The 18,345-nt window shown below is 36.7% G+C and overlaps 1 protein-coding gene across 1 annotated transcript in view; it reads right to left on the bottom strand.

Moving 5' to 3' along the window:
- Nucleotides 1-18,345, bottom strand: part of DNER (delta/notch like EGF repeat containing) — a gene marked incomplete at its 5' end in the record, with an annotated part of 116,095 nt that overhangs the window by 16,381 nt on the left and 81,369 nt on the right. The window contains 3 exons of the mRNA XM_083868801.1: nt 5,484-5,708; nt 15,022-15,135; nt 17,842-17,995. Coding sequence (XP_083724927.1) covers nt 5,484-5,708; nt 15,022-15,135; nt 17,842-17,995 — 493 coding nt within the window. The remainder of the gene's footprint in view (nt 1-5,483; nt 5,709-15,021; nt 15,136-17,841; nt 17,996-18,345) is intronic.

Here is an 18,345-nt window from a genome sequence, read left to right as displayed (position 1 = left end):
TAATTTTTACATTTTTGTTAAAGAATTTAGATTGAAACAGGAGGATTTTTCATAAATAACTTCAGAGTAATGGATTCTAGTGTAGTTGCTTCCTCTCTTTCTAGTAGTGTTACGATTCTGCTGCTTTTATGTCCACAGACAATGCCAAATGCAGCTCTTTGCATCTTTTGTCGTGCACAACATTTCTGTGGAGGCATTCAGAAAGAAAGAAAAAATACCTGCATTAACAACACTTCTCCAGCTACTGTGTCCTGAACAGGATAAAAAAACCCACAGGAGGCATTGCAGCTTCAAAAAAGGGCAATTTTTCCGGGTCACACAAAATTGGAAAAACCTTTAATAATAGAATCTTCAAGAACTCAAGCAGAACCTAAAAATGATGGTTCAGTTCTGATGTGCTCTCTTCAGAGGCTGAGGAATGGACAGAGAACCTAAAAACCCCTAAAATAGAGATGTCCCTATGTAACCCCTTTTCCTTCTACATGACCATCCCTCGGCTACCAGTCTTTACGACAGCAGAAACAGACCTGATGCCATTCTCCTCTTGACCCCCAAATTCTTCTTCCTCTTTCTTAAGCAACAGGAAGGGTGCCTCAAACAGAGCGGGTTATTTTTCTGATGCTTTCTGGCATGGCCTTCAGTTACATGCTGAACTGCACTGTCTTTGCACATGGCTGTTAAAAACTGCAGAAGGAGAAAATGGGAAAGGGAGCCCACAATCTGTGTCACATGGGCTGATGAGGAGAAGACAGGGGCTTTGTCACAGCCTTCAAGAGCAAAAGACACAACACTAATCTCTCAAGAATATCTGCACTATCAGGTTAACAAAAGAAAGAGGCAAAAGCTTACTCTCCATTTAGAAATCAATAAAGAACAAAGCTGAAATCTTTTTAACCTTTTTAGACCCTAACTCCTCAATAGTGATTCCCTGGGCTTATCCATACTTAACATTTCACCCAACCAAGGCAGGGGAACATAAATCTCATCTTTATGGGAAGGCCTAATGGGGTACAATGCAGAACAGCTCTATTTTGCAGGGAACAACATCAGTTCATATATATGGCTGTTCATTAACTCAGAGTTGCATGTTATATAGCCAGGAAATAAATGTGTTCAGATAAAGTCTGAGCTTATAGAGCAATTAAATAAGAGAAGGAGAGAAGAATGCTCCAGATGGCAAGAAGGTAGGAAGCTATGCTCACCAGCCATGGCCAGATTGCATGGAAGGTTGTCTTAACACAGAAGTGGAAACAAGATGAGGAAACAGAAGCAGGAACGAGTTCAGAGACAGTCAGGAAGTGGAATTAACCTAAAGTCACTTCTTCCAGAGCTCACATATCCTGCCCCAGTTAAAAAATGTGGGAAGGGAAGAGACAGAGAAAAGAAAAATTGCAACTGCTGCAGACAAATGTTGCCCTGGCCTCTGCTAAGGCACTAAAATAAACCTATGCTCCCAGAACCATCTATTAAGCTGCATGAGCAGTAAAATCAAGGGAACATACTCCATGCTGTTACTTCTAAAGTCGCAGCCACTTTTTATATCCTGCGGCACTTTTTCTGAAACTCCTCTTTTTTTTCCCAAATGCTCTATATATGACATCATATATATTTATATAGAGGGCAGGTGTAAGTGTCTGTACATGTGCTTTGCAGTTTCAAAATCTATGTCTTTAAAAAACCCAAATCCCAAACTTTGCTGCGATATTAAGCCATGCAATTCCTAGCTACATTTCTACACTTCGGACCAGAGGCAATTAAAAATACTATATTAAATATTTGCATTTGAAATTTATAATGGTAGCTGTATTAAAACAATTGTGTATAAAGAGTAAAAATGTTTATGAGGAGGAAGGAGCTGTTGTGGGCTCCAGGGACTAAACAAATATTTTACAAACAGACACAAAGGGGTCCCACTGTTTTACCAACCAGACTCCAGATGAGAAATCCAACAAATGAGCACAAGAACTTTTATTAGAATTAGTTCTTTAATATGAGGTAAGAAGTAAAACATGACACAAACTCTGAATCTAATGTCCAAACATTAAGTATTTCTTTGTTTACCTTTCTTTGTGTAAAGGGCAAGGTGATAAGTATTAACAAATAGGGTGTGTAAGTATATAAATAAAGATTTAAGGTAAGGTTTCGTGTGCAATTGAAAAATCACACACAGTACAAAATAGGTATGGTTGCATAGGCTTGGGAATTCCAGAGTCCCTCAGCAGACATTTGAAGTATGTTCAACTTGGAAATAACTTACACACTTTTCCTTCCTCTCTGGAAATAGGAACATTCAAAAGAATTACACTGCTTTCCAAGTTAGCTTATACAAATTAGCTTTACTCTACAAGCTATTAGATGAAAGCCCACAATGAAAGCCAACACACACACAAAAAAATTAGTAGCAAATGTCTGGTTGTTCATGTTCTGCAAATTGTGCAGCTATGCAAGTATAACCACTATCATTTATCATTCTTCAAATCTGTACACGGGCCAAAAAAACAAGGAAGCCAAACTGCCTACCAAGCAAGGAGACTTGCACAGACCTTGGACTAATTAGAACAATTTAAAATTCCTCTCTTGTTTAATTTTTGAGGCGGAAGTAACACAGATGAAAATCCAAAATCCAACTGACACTGTAAAACAGCTCATAAATGAAGGACAGCATTCAGGTCACACATATAACCAAAACTCTTAGGCGCTTTGTTTCTGTATTAGAAAACGATATTCTCTGTAAAATACTTAAAAAAAAAAAAAAAAAAAAAAAAAAAAAAAAAAAAAAAAAGGCATCCTAGAGCTGAATACAAAATTTAAGTGACAGAGTCCAAAGTTTCTAAAACTGCTTTTCAGATATGTCAGGTAATCAAAACAGAAGAGAATTCTAAAATGTCATTTAACAACTTTTCCATTAAAATACATTTTTTAAAAATGTGTAGGAATTCAGGGATATGTCTGAAAGCCTCCTGTACAAAGAAGCCAGTGGTCTAGGAGCTGGCACACTGATGCTGAGAGCCTGCAGGTCAGAAAGCCTCAAGGTCACGTTTCTTACCTGGTAGTATCTTTATTATTAACCCTTGATAATGCTACTAAATTGCACACAAATTTTAGTCACTCACTTTACAAGTAATGTAACAGATACTGTCAAGGTCTCTTCAGGCAAAACTGTAAATACAATCCAGCTTCTTAATGCCCCAGAGAGATAACTACATTACTCACCCACTCTAGCAAACTGCTTTTTGGTAGACATGACAAAAATGTATTAGACTGTGATTTCTAGTCATTACTTTAGTTTGGGGTTTTTTAGTAATTGCAGCCCAGCAATCCTCAAATTTAATTGTTCTTATCTGCTTTACACTCCATAATTACCCAAACCAAGGGCAAAGTGTATGTCATGGTGCCTCCTACATGCTGATCTAAACAGAAGTTGACTGCATCTATCTATTATCCTTTTAACTCATGGGGAAAATACTTGAAGATAATTGATTCAAATTCTGCTGCAATGACTTAACAAAAGCCCATAATGGTATGTTCATAACAACGAAAAAGCATAAAAGTATGAAAGAAGAAAACATTCTGTCTGTCCCTATTGTGCTGCCACTTAGGTGCAGTTCTTAAATAACCTGAAATAAGTTATCCAAGTTTTTAAATTATTGACAGATTAAAGATGAGCTCACTTAATTTGGCCTCTAGCTCCACCTCTTTGTGAAGCGAGTAATGGGTTTTTTTTTTAAAGGGAAGTTTACAGCAGCCTACAAAATGTTTGGAAAAAATAAATAGGGTTTTTTTAATGTCATACCTGGAGCAAGACAAAAGAGTTCAACTAAATAAGGACCACATAAGGTCCTGGATGCAACCTCTAAGGCTTCTCATAACTAACTTCTAAAAGCATAAATATTGGTCAAATAAAAATAAGTTTCCATAACATGAGAGTCTAAGACTACTTTTAACTCCTGAGAGAGACAGAATAATTTTGAAAAAAACCAAGCTATGGAATTCTAATTAGGTTTAGATGACAAAGTTCTGAAAAAAGCTTTGATTTGACCAAGAATATTTGATGAGTTTTCTTTGTTTGAACTACAGGCAAAGAACATGCTGAAGAAGATTAAAACTTCCCTGGATTTCTTGGAAAGAGAAATGTCTAGTTTTTCCTATTCTTAATGAAAAGTGCTGTCAAAAAATGCATTACAAGGTAACATTACTATGGTATTGTCGACATTTCACTTTCATATTTTTCGCCTTTATAAAAGTGTATGTAACTTAACTATAAATCTGTCAACTCCAAAAACAAATTTCCAGAGCTTCTGGTAGTTTGTGAGTACCTCCCAAAAAATTTCAGATGGTCCCTTTCACATCTCTAAACAGCAGATAAATTCTGACACCACCTAAAAATGCTGAATTAGTAGATTTCATTACAAAATCCCCATATTCACAGATATCCACAAATAGATTGGTAGGATAGATGCACATCCTGCAAAACTGAGATGGAAGAGATAAAGAATTGGGACTGGTTTCTCACAAAACAAGGAAAAGCAGCAGAAAGAAGGTATTCCTCTGAAAGGAATGTAGAACAACATGAATGTCACTGCAGAGCTACTAACTATCAAATATTGCTCCTTAGTTTATCCCTTGTATACTGGAAATTTGTTTTATCCTTAATTTCTTCAGTTTTCAAATTTATAGCTTTATAGGTACAGGCTGAAAAAAAAAGGTGCCAAAATTATTCAAGTGAAAACAAAGATTGGTGCTCACTCTGTTAGAGCTTAAGCAGTGGTGGATGTGTAGCACTGATTATCAGACATTTAAATTTAAGGTAACATTTTAGCTACTTCACCTACTAATTATCATTGCTCAAATGGATAAAGGGAGCTATAAGCATCCCAATATTTTGTTATATTGGTACAAGGATGAAAAAAATCTGGAGCTAAACCAGTTGCTATGCAGACCCCAGGACTGTCAGGCTGTGCTGTCAAACAGTTCCCAGCTGAGTCTCCTCACTCAACTCACCTGAGCAGCCCTGCTGGATCTTCTCTAGAGAGACAATTTGTGTAAACACGGATGGCAGAAATAAACCCTTTGGAGTAACCAATATTTTTCCTTCTCTACCTTTGTTCAGCCACCTTGTCTGTTTTTCTCTTTCCCTAATGATCAGTGTCATATTTTCCATTCTCTCTACCAAATTTTGTAATTCCAACAGTGCTGATGCCTCGCCTTAAAAAGATTTATCCTGTGGAGTACAGTTTTGTAATACAGCTGTAGAGTTCACTCAAACCATATGGATCTCAGTGGGTATTTCAGTGCTCACTCTGCAATTTTTGGTTTTCCAAGTGCAGTGTGTAGATTCCTATCATTACTCTAAACAGATAGAACATCTGCTCAATCTGTTTTATAGACTGAAAAGAAGAAAAGGAAGTAATTTTAAGCTATATATGGAGCCTACATATAAAAATATTAGAAGATTTAGAGAGCATGTAACTGTTGGTACAAACCAGGGACACAGAGGCATCTGTAGCTGGTTCCAACACTGCGACAAATGCCGTGTGCACACGGGTTCAGAGCACAGAAGTCAATCAGCTGAGCACATGTAGGTCCTGTAAATCCAGGACTACAGCTGCAGGAGAAGGCAAGTCTGTCTGCATAACAGGTCCCGTTGTTCTGGCAGGGAGATGACGCACAAGGGTCTATTTTGTCCTCGCAAGTGGTTCCTAAAAACCCTGAAAGAAAGAAATGGGCTTGATAAGTAAGCATTCTGATATGCATACAATTTTAATAACTAAAGCATGTTAAAAGTCAGCCATTGAGAGATCTCTACTCCTTTCTTTTTTAATTCTGGGAATATTATAAAAATACAGACTTCTTATGTAATAAACTCTAATTTTGCCCATTAACATTCTATGAAAAGAGATGCTTCAGCTAAAATCATACTATAAATGATTAAGGAAGTGAATTGCAAAAATATTTGCTGAAAATGACAGTGCTTATCTGCTTTCTGAGTGAATCTGGCTTGAAAAGCAGAAGAGATTTTCTAAAGATCAGGAGCTGGCTAGCCTAGGAAAAAAAAAAAGCCCAAACTGACCTATTTTTCCTAACTGTTAATGTGTATGTTAAATGTAACAACCTCTTAAACAGAACATGGGTTTATTGAGTTTCAATAATTTAAAGAATATCTTTTACAAGAACAGATCCTCATTAGCAGGAGAGACAATGATTTATTGAAGCAACACTAAGGCAAAAATAGACATAAGGAAAAGGATATTTTTGCAAGGGAACTTTACATCAAAGGTAGGGAAGGAAAATGTTTTAACAAATTGCAGTAACTACAGCTTGTACCTATACATACACATACATTAACACAACGTATGGTTACTGTATCCTAAAGCAAGTCAGAAAAGAATATTCACATTCTAGAAAACCCTTCCAAATAAAAGAGCCAACTGTCCTTTCCTCTCCATTATATTTTTTTTAATAAGTATTTGGTCCATTTGTACAGACCATCATTTTTCAGGCTTAAAATTCCCTGGAATATCTTACATTGTAAAAAAGCTCTTAATATTACAGTAGAATAATAAACAAATGTGAGTAACCCACAAAGAGCATACTACAGAGATCTACTCAAAGAATTAACAAAACTTACATCAATGGAACTAAGAAAAGATAGGGAGACCACAATTGGAGACTCACAGCTCTGTGAGTTCAGAAAAAGTAGGATTTTTTTGGTCACAATTGGTAGGAGGATTTTAGGGGCATCTTCAAAATATTAGGTGCTGGACAAATGACTTTTAATGCCACATCTCCCTTAGATGTCCATAAGTCTTACAGTAGAATTATGGAATGAAAAGCATGGAAAAAATAATGTAAATTACAAAAAAGAAAAAAAAAAAACTAGAAAGATGGAAAGAAAAGAAATAACCTACAGATTTGACTTCTAAATTTTGTCATACAAACTCTGCAACAAACCAGGAGAGAAAAATCAAGTCTGGCAGGGCACAGATGAAGAACATGCAAGAGCCTTCTGTCCTCCCCATTTTGCTATCCTATGGCTCCAATGCTTCATGGGCTTTGTCAGGACCACCTGCTCACCAATGCTGAACAGAGAGAGCCTCAAAACAAATCCTGTGGAATCCTATACTAGAGGGCCCTCCTGTAGATGATAACTAACCATCAGAAACTCCAAAGAACAGAAACCCCAAGAGCAAGGATGTAATTCCAGCAATGGTTCACTGACAAATTAAGAAAGTCTGTACTGTTGTAATAAAATCTTGGTCAGATTTAAAAGAATCTGCAAAGACTTTTAACTATTACCAGGAGGAGATCAGCCAGTGAGTCCAGTGAAATCTCTCAAGTAACTCTGAAACCAGATTAAAAAGGATCAAGGAGATCTGAGGTCACACAATGCCACTAAAGCCACTTCACTACAACCTTTGCAGTAATCTTCCCTCCAAAGAAAAGGTTACTGGCAGATGGCTAATGTTTCAAGTGACAAAGTACTTCAAGAACATATTCAGGTTTAAAATACACCAAAACGTGTTGCCCTTGTGCTATCTTTGACTGCACTGTGAAATGCGTTTAGGTGATTCTGGAAGTTCAAATCTCAAGCATGAGTCAAATATCTGAGAATAGTCAAAGCAGAAAATATGGAAATCTATTATTCTGGCATTTCTGAATGTACCTTTAAATCCCTACCAGTCCAATTGTTGAAAACAAATAATGCAAGGAATAACTATAAAAATCGATTTCAGAGGTGCATTGACTGAAAACAGAATCAAATTCCAGCTGAAAAAAAAAAATCATTATTGTTTATCTCCAGGAAAATATCCCCTGAACTGCTTTTCAACCAGCTAGTATGGACCCAACCCTGCATGTAGTTAATTGCTGGTGTAAAAGGGACATGACTGAAATCCAAAGTCTAGTGGTAATTTGAAAGATCTGAATACAAAATTTCAGGGAATAACAAAAGGAATAACAAAGAAGGCAAAGGGGAAAGGCAATAACAGAAAATATTTATACTGGCAAAACCCATAGCACGCCTGTATGCATGGATTGGGTCATTTGGTTAGTTGTCAAGAAGAATAACCCTCTTAAGTTAGGTGATATGCTTTATAAATTGCTACAGACCTCCAGGGCAATGATACAAACTAGATCAGAAATATGTTTTCAGAGACAGAAAAGCTCCAAATAAAAGCCAAATTTTTCATCACAGTAGGATTTTAATTACTTGGCCACTGGAAGAAAAAGAGCTGTGTGCAAGTCAAGGAAGTCAAATATTTTCTGAAGACAGCGTAGAACTGCCTTTTATACAGCTTGTGAGCAACTAACATGTCTGAACACAACATCAGACCCAATTCCAAGAATTACAAATATGTGAAAAATTAAGTCTGTGAATTGCTAGGGCTCAGGATTAGAAAACCTTTAACTTGGAACTGCAGGGATAAGTACTAAAAGAAATACAAGCAATTTATTATTTTCCCTATAGAAATTTGTCTTATGAGGAAACAGAAATAAATGCTATTTCATCAGAATTCTGTAAAGAGAAAAAAGTTACTAATCAGAAGGATCAAGAAGTCATTAAAATGCTGTAAGATTTTGACTGAAATTCACTCTAGCTAAGTCTTTCTGGATAAAGAGGAACAGAGGCTAAACCCATTCAAGCATTAAGGAGAAGTCTATTAAAAATAAGAGCAATTTGGGAAGGTGCCAGGTAAAAACATTAGATTAGTGGAAAGTACCAGAAACTAAACAGCCATAAAAAATTTTAATTAACAACAAAATGTTCTTCAGGTAAATTAAACTCTCTTATGGTAATATAAAGAATTCTGCATTCTGATCACCAGTAACCTTGGGAAATCTTCCATATGCAACAGCTGTGTGAGCCAGTTTCCTACAATCAAGATTGATCAAGATCATTTATTTTATGTAAACCTAAAGAAGTTAGAATGACATCTGCAAGATGTACTAGAGAAAAAGGCTTTTACATGAACAATGAATGAGAGAAAATAATGAAAACCTTGAAACTTAAACTATTCTAAGTCTCGGTAAATAACTTCTGTTCTCCCAGTCAATTAAGATTCATGGTGACAATGTGCATTTTCTAGCTGCTATTGCAAATCAACACATATGAATCACAACTTACCATCTTCTATAGCTGTCAAACTCTATTTTGTAAACCACAGAAACCATAATAAGAGCATTCATAAATTTATTGTTTTCCAGTATTTTCAGAAATACTTGCAGATATTTCAGGACACTTTTGTGCAGTTTTGCCAACAGTAGTTACCTCAAGATACTAAAATCAAACTGTCAAAAGTAAAATAAAATCAATGCTAAAATGTGAATTTGAAGTAATCTATATATGATAAATTTTTTATCGTAGCATTGTTTTCTCTCTGTCTTCTTTTATTCTAGAAGATGGCTGACATCCATTATTGCTGATGACTATTTTTCAAAAATATATTAACCCAAATTATCTGTGCAAGCTGGTGACCTCCGCACAGGGCATGTAGGAACAGCTCAAGAACCCAGGCCAGTTTTATGGGGTTGGCCAGCTGAATGCAAGCTATTTTTATCAAAGATTGATGTTTTCCACATCCTTTCTGAAGAATGTTAATCTGTACTTATCATCAGGACATTAAACTTGCATGGAATAAAACTTCAGAAACATCTTGCAACAGAAGTTTATCTCTTTATTATAACTGATATGCACTTTGTTCATTACTGCCTGGCTTTGTTCTAAACCATAGTCCACTACTAAATTATTTTAATATTATTGTATGAGCAAAATTAACAAAGGGTCTCCAAAAAAAAAAAAAAATAGAACAAATATATAAACAAGTACCAAGTCTTTCATGCTATCTAATTTTATAAAATTTGTGTCCAGAAGGAACATATTTCCTCACCACATAATCAGGCAATTTCCATACAGTTGGTTTTCTTTGCTTTAACTTTTCACAAAGATTTCTATGAATTTGATCACTACATAAAAAAGGATAACTAGCTTCAACATCTCAAAAACTTATCTTGACTTATTTAATAATATCTGTTCATTAATTTAATTTAATGACATTTATTTATTCCAACCAGGATTTTTTATGCTTCCAATTACTATTTGTGTATTTAGTTCCAGTTCAGGGTATTTTGGAAATACGCAAAACTTCTCAGAAGCTTAAAGAAAATGGAGTGACCAAATCAGTAAATTGATGAGTGTCCTGGATTTGTGAGATAAGAATGTATTCTATTTGCCATCTGTTGGAGGTGGGGGGCAGTTATCTTATCTCTTCCAAGAACAATGTCTCCCTCTGGGGAGATGTCTCCTGCTAATGGGCCATTAAGTGACTCACTGCATGACTGATAAGGTACATCATCCCATTGTGAGATGCTCCACCCAGAAGGAGGAACCAAGCATTCCTACCTGCATAAAATAAGCTTGGTCTAAGCCATCGGCCCAGTTTTTCTTCACTGGATTCCCAGAGGAGCAGCCATCTTCGCTGGATTCCCAGAGAAGCAGCTTCTTCCCTGCTGGATTCCCAGAGGAGGACCAGGCCCATCTACTCTATCACCAGACCTTCACAGAGAGCTATACCCTTCTACAGGATCTCTGCTTCAGCAGCATTTCATCTGCCACTGCAGGAGGCACAGCCACCATCCAACTGGACTTTTACCAACACCCTGACTCCTCAGGGTGTCAGGTTTTCTGACTGTATCAGTAGTTTTGTTTGTACTAATTACATTTGTTGTTCTTTTTTTTTCTATTTTAGTTTTTTCTAGTAAATAACTATTATTCCCATTCCCATACCTTTGCCTGAGAGCTGTTTTTTTTATTTTGAAATTGTGGTAATTCGGAGGGAGGGAGGGGGTTTACCTTTCCCACTTCACAGGAGGCTTTTGCCTTCCTTTACAGACTCCTGTCTTTTCAAACTAAGACAATGAGCAGTACCCCAATCAGTTAAAATAAAATCTATTAATGCTACTGTTAATACAATAGTCTGTTATACATTACAAAAAGTAAAGAAAATGAGAGGAGATATTTAAGAGTGATAAGGATGGAATGATTCTGAATATAAATTTCAATTATTCATTTTCAGGTTGGCATGTTTACTATGTGTAGGGTTTTAGAATGTCTAGAAGTTCCTTTGCATGATCATTTGAAGGTAACATTTACTAAATGTATGTTTATTGACATAAAGTTAATGAAACAATCAAAGATCCCTACCCAGTTGTAAGCAAGTACAAGATCCAAACATTATTTTGACAGTAACAGTGTCAAAATTTTAAACAAATTCTTTGGTCTTTAGTATTCCTCAAACTTCTTCACTACAAATTCAAGTATAAAATCCAATTTTCTCTTTAGTACAGGTGATTCAACAACTTCAGATAAGAGTTTGTTTTCTGATATATTTGGATAGAAAACCTACAGTGCATCTCACAGAAAATAGAATCTGTAAGCATAATGAAATTTTCTTTACTAAAGGGCTCTTAAGACAGTAAAATTGTCAAAAGAATCATCATGAAGTGCTCAAATCTGATATAGGCTGCTTTTTCAGTGCCTCAGATCTGGCCTTCTGTCAGTTATCATGTGCTTTTTGTCATGAACCACAGATCTGGTTTGTAAAGAAATGCACATTCTCAGGATCATTCTTCATTGTTTCCATCTCATTCCTTTACCTGCCATCTTTTACTTTTCCTTGTGTGATACTTGCCACATTTTCTTTTCCTTTTCCAAGGCACATTATATCTGCAGACTGTAGTTCCTACACAAATATAAGCTCCTTGGTTACCTTTCCCCACTGTGCTGAATTAGCACTACAGAAAGAAAAGCCTTTTCTCAACAAACAATTACTAGTAAGCACACCAGAGTAACAGCAGAGCAAGAGACCTCACTTAAATTAGAAAATTTGGGGTTGGTAGACAAATTTGCAAGTTACTGCATCTGCAATTTTCAATTAACTACTCTTTGTTGTATTTACAGAAATTACTGAATCTCTTCAGAGATTAAAACCCAAACAAAAGTTCCCAAACTGTATGTCTGTGAAAGGATAACACCTCAAAAGACAAAAGATACAATGATCAAGGGACAGGCATTAGTAAACTTAGACAATACATTTTGTTAAATCAACTCTTTATTTTCTTCCACAAGATACCTGAATTCTTCAGCTCATTGACATTAGACCTTCCAGAAGAAAATGAAGAAGCAACACCTTATTAATCAGCATGCCCCTGAGGCTCCTCCAGAGCAATAGATGAGCCCTGCAGACAGGCTGTGCCACTTCTGTGCCAACACTCACCCTCATCACAGGCACACGCCAGCTGTGAAACTTATGGGAAACACTCTTTGAACCACCAGCAACTATCAGGGAGCCAGGGAGAAGCTTTGGGATTGCTCTTGAGTTACCCCAGGCTGACACAAGAAGAGCAACCATGCATACAAGATGCCATTTGTTCCTACAAACTTAAGAATGAATTTCTTATGTCCAAGGAACTAATATAAAACTATCTTTCTAAGAGAAATAATCTTGGCCACTCCAGAAAGCGATTTCTGAAACATTTAATCCCCTCCAAAGGCTTTCTCTACATTGGAAATAATGCAGGTCAGCGTACAACACTGATTTTAACAGGAGTTGTAAGTGTATTTCAAAAAAGTCTTTTTTCTTTTGTTGCCCCAGTGCTTTTGAAAACATTTATAGGATGTGAACATGTCAGACATATAAATGAATAACAAGAGTAAGAGCTTTCCTCCCAATTCCATCTTTGTTCTACAACAGAGCTGTTCTCAGAAATATGGAAACAATACTGGAGACTAGAACTGGTAGCTCTGCACAGAAATTTTCAGAAAGATGACCCAAACAGCATGTTTGCCTATCAACAAAGCCTAGGAGCAGAAAGGTTCTTCTTGAAGTCTCTAAGAAACTGGTTTGGTTTTTCTTGCCTCAGGAAGGGTCAAATATCACATTGTGTCTGTAAGGCAAGTCCAGAAACGATAAAAAACCTCAGGACTCCAAGCAGAAAAGAGGCATAAGCTTGTAACACGTAACAAAAACAGAAGTGCCAACAAACAAAAAGACAAGAATACTAAGAAGAAGATACCAGTGTGCCCAAAAGGAAACAGAGCAATGTATACAGCCTAAACACTAAGATAATACAGTAACCATGCCAAAATTAAACTTTGAACACAAAACAGAAAAAATTGAAAACTTTCCAAACACAGATATGGATCAATGGAAAAAAAAGGAGCAGATGGTAAATATTCAGATAAATATTCAGAACAAAGCAGGCAACAAGACTGAGGACTCAAGTATCTCAACACAGAGAGATTCAAACAGAAGCAAACAGAGAAGAGGTGCCAGTGACTTGGTTATCCTGCAGCAAAAGAAGCTGCTGCTGGAGTGAATTCCACACCCCAAGCAGTGGCACAGCAGGAACCTCTCTGTCCATCTCCTCGGGAAGAGAGCTCTGGAGGGAGGTGGAGGGGAGGTTTCTCTCTGCTGCAGTCCCCACTGGGGCACAGTGTGGGGCCCTGGCACAGGCAGCCTGTGCATTTGCAGGAGCAGCACCACTGCTGGCAGCTGGCCCTGCTCCTCTCACAGCTGATTGCCACTGGCACAGCATCCCTGAGCCCAGAGCAGCCACAGCCCCCTCAGTGCCCTCAGTGCCCTCAGTGACCCCAGTGCCCTCAGTGACCCCAGTGCCCTCAGTGACCCCAGTGCTCAAGGCAGGGGGGCCTTATCAGGGCACTGAGAGCTGCTGCTGGCACCACAGTGCCTGGCACAGCCCAGCACAGCCCTCAGCCCACCAGTGACCCTGTGCCCTGGGCAGAAGGAGAGAAGCTGAAGTGTGATCAGCATGTTCATTAACAGGCCATCAGGAGCGAGCAAGAATGAGCCACACACAGAAATACGTATGGCAGACACAAAACCCCCCAAAATCCCAGTAGCTGTTCATCCCAACATTATTGGAATGATCATTTCCTGCACTGCATCCATTCTTGAACAGATTTCTTAAGAAAATCGCAAGTAAATTATTGACCAAGTCTAACATCTAATATTTTTCTCCTGAAGTTCATTACTATTTATAAGAGAAACAATTTCCAGAACTTCTCCACATGCAGGATCTGCAGACATATCTGTCAATATATCAGTCTGTGTTTCAACACAGCAGTTAAGTGTTAAAGCATAGTACTCTTGAAAAGCAAGGAATAAGCCTGAAGAAACTACAAATAATCTTCATTATTAAGCAAATAGATATTACCAGAGCAGTTATCAAAGACTTGCACCCTTAGAGCAAGCATTAGGTGCTGGCAGAACAAAACCAACATCCACAGATCAAGGGAGGACAGAAGTATAATTAGTTCAAAGTTCTAATCTTAATTATAAATAACTAATAGGAGGTTTCATAATTGAAAGCTTCCACTCATGATAATTTTTTCATGTGCAATTTAGGAATCCGTCATTGCAGTCAGCGCAGTGTTATGAAAGCACACTGTGGCATTGGGGTGTCCTTGTTTCACTTTTACAAGGTTTACCAGTGAGAATCAGTAAGAACCTTTCATGTCAAGAAAGGAATATGTCCAAATGGAAAGGAGAATTAATTAAAACTTGAGGGGATTGAAGTAATTTCTTTAGTTTTATACACATTTTAGCCAACTGGCCCATGTGCAGAAATGTGTGCACACACTACAAGAGAGGCATCATTTTCTCACACATTTAGTGGACAACATAAAAATCAGACCACACCCTGAGTCTCCTCAAATTCACCTTTCTCATCAGTGCTGAAGCCTGATTTCTATTGTAGAATGAAAGAACATTTCTGCACCACATATACACTGAAACACTCAACTCCTACAACACTTCATATCCTGTTGCTAATTATACCAAGATTTCTCATCTGGTTTTCTTTTCTGTTTACAATTACAAACTAAGGCAGAATTTTAAAAACATTTAAAGATACATATCTACATGTCAGTATAATTGAAAATTCAAAGTACATCCCTAAAAACAGCACTTTGTACAAGGTACTGGAGAGGCATTTGCTGGTTACCTTCTGGGCACTGACAGCTGAATCCACTGAGGTGGGATGAGCAGGTCCCTCCGTTCTGGCATGGCTGCTGGATGCAATGATCAATCTCTGACTGGCACAGCTCTCCAGTGTAACCTACAAAACAGCTCACAATATTCAGAAGATGGAGCAAAAACAAGAGTTTACCACTAAAAAAATCACTTGGCCATCCAACTAGTATAATTACTTTTCTTGATTCAAATTAACCAATATTAGCAATAGAGTACAGGATGGTCTTCAAATTTTTACAAAATGAGATTTCTAATTAAAATGTATACTTCACAGGAGAAGCATAAAACATAGCAGAATTTTAGAGACTACATCTGTTGTATTTTACCAACAGCAATATTCTGACATCACTAGTGAATTGGCAGTAGATATTGGGGGCCTCACTAGTACTCATTAAACCAAAAAAATAAAGTCTTTTTGGAATGGTTTTCAAATGCAACTTGAATCTCAAGTCAATAATCTTCAGCAAGGCTTTAAACAGAACTTGACACTATGAATTATTTGTGCATATGCTGAATGACTGTCATTTGCTGCTACTTCTGGGCTTCAAAAAGAGTGTTTAAGTGGGAGCTGTGAAGAACTGCTCAGCACAGTTGCAAACTCTTCCAAATAAGCTTCTATAAGTTCACAAGCTACAGATTGTGTGTACTGTACTATTTGACCATAAGTTTGCTTTGTTCCATATGTCTGGTGTCTGTAACACATCCCAAAAAAAAAAATGAACAAACTTAAAATACAATCTAAATCATTCTACACTCCGTACCTAAATTTCATAACAAATACCACACATTCCCCTTTTCTGACTTTTAATTACCTCCAAGAAATTATAATCCATGACTGAAGAAAAAACTACATGATACACTCAGATACGTCTTATATGTTTTAAAAAAGGAACCCTACAAAAAATTATGAGTATCTTCCATAATGAACATATTTAACCAAATGGCTGGTGTTAAAGACTAGTAAACTATGACCAGATGAACACTGCTATGAACAGGTTTAGGAGAGAAAGACACCAAGGTGAGACAGAGGACATACATGGATAGGATTTAGCTGATTCAGGGGAGAAAAAGGAAAAATAAGGGGAAACCCCCCCCCCATCAAACAATAGGGAGGGAACACCCATGATTTTATTAAATAATTAATTTAATGCCATCAAAATCAAAATTGGTGTGTTTTTGGCATACAGTAAGACCCATATTTGTTTAAATTTATGATGTCACCATAAAATAGCTGTCAACAGAGATTATTAGAGTTGCTACAGCACTACTACAGAAAAACATCTATAAGATTTTCTGTGTACCTTGCACTTTTATATGCCATAGGGAGCTAAATTATAAAACTATTCTCTGCAATGCAAAACTTGGAAAAAGAAACTGCTGTATGTTGTAAAATTATTCTATTAAATCACCCAAACTGGAGGAAAAAATTGAGGTTGAAAGCCAGAAATGTGGTCTCATATGGCAGGTCCTCCTGACTGGGTTGAAGCACTTGGAGGGAGGGATCTCTGTTTCACTCTGGAAAACTAGTGATCTTTTGCAATTCCAACTGGTCTCAAATTCACATAAATTTTACAAAAGCAACAATGAAGAATTATAGAAGACTGCATCCATTGACTTCTTTAATCTAGAGGCTTCACAGCTTTTTTAGTTTGCACAATCAGCTGATTATTTTTATATTGTAACACAGTGTTGAATGTGCTTAAGTCATTTAAACATTCTTCTGTCTTTTAACTGTTATCAAGTTTGTGAAGGTTCAAAATTACCCTGGAATTCAACATGCATCCAAAAGAATGTGGCACAAAGGCCAAACTGATTGTGCTGCTCTGAATCTTGCTACAAGAATTGGACTTCCTGCAATCATCATTGCAGCTTGCAGGGAAACTCATTAGAGATAATATCTTACGACACATTTACAAAAATAAATATGTCCTATCTTATTATCACTTCTATTGCATGTTTTGTCCATCTGAAAGAGAATATGATTCAAGAATAGCAAATATGTTGCAGAGTAGACATGCAGAGGTACTAAACAATCACCAGAGAAGGGTGGAAAAAAGCAGTTTTTTGGTGAGATACACACTAAGAATCATAACACCTCTGCATGTTGTACTGATATTTAACTTCATAACATTTCCTTCTATCAGAATTTGGGAAACATGATAATGTTCACATATAAATGTTTCTGAAACTTGCATACAGAGATATATAAGATAATTAAACAGTTACCTACAATTTTCTTTAGTATTTTTCATATGAAATTAATATTTTTTAGAAATTCAAAGTTAAATGAAAAAGGTTTGCTTTGCAGACTGTTTTTCAGTGTGTGGACACAAATTTTGGTGGATAAAATAATTATGGACAGAAACACAAACCACTGAAGTTAACAATGATTGAACCATTTGAATGACAACAGACATTTGATATTAAAAAAATTAATTAAGAAGAATCATTAAAAAAAAAATCTTAAGCTTATGTGTGGTGGTCACAGAACACTTCTGAAAAAAAAAAAAACTGATACAGAAAAAGCTCATGTAAACTAAATTTTGCTCCTGTGTTTTTAGTAGATAAAGTTCCACTAGTTATGATTAATTCCCTTATGGGGATTAGGTTCAGATGTGTGCTTTCAATGGCATTTTTCACCAGTGAAGAACCTTCCACTGCCTTTATGTTGTTGTTGTTGTTGCATTTTCTGTCTCTTCTGGTATCAGAAGTTGCACAGTCCACTGCTCTGCAAAGAAGATATGCACCGAATGTCAAGCAAAGCTGCATTATTCAAGAATTCCAAACCTACCAGGCAGGCAGCTGCAGGTGAAATTGTTCCTGTCGTGTTTCTGTGCTACATCAGTGCAGGTTGCGTTGTTCTGGCAAGGTTGGCTCTGACAGGCATCAAATTCTTCACAGAAGGAACCCTTATATGCATCTTCACACTCACAAAAAAATGTTGCCTAAAACAAAGAGGATATGTACTTCACAATAAATTTTCAAAGCTGATGTTTTCATTTAATGCACTTCTGAACAAGGGTGGTTTGGTTTTCCTGTTCATAACAAGAGTAGTTGCCATAAATACATCAACGGAGCAAAGTTACTCCTTGAAATACTAAACCTGCACCAATTCTTCAGCTCAAAATTTTAATGATGCTGGGTCATTTCATCTAGACAAGGAGTCTGGGATCAGATCCATAATATCTAAATCATTATATATTTTTTCTTCCATTCCAGAAATCAGATTTATAGGCTGAAATAACTGTCAGAATCAATAAAGTGTAGATTTACTGCCACAAAATCCTACTACAGA

This window comes from Zosterops lateralis (assembly GCF_965231275.1).
Source record: "Zosterops lateralis genome assembly, chromosome: 10".
In the NCBI taxonomy this organism is placed as follows: Eukaryota; Metazoa; Chordata; class Aves; order Passeriformes; family Zosteropidae; genus Zosterops; species Zosterops lateralis.
This window is presented reverse-complemented; position numbering and strand designations above follow the sequence as displayed.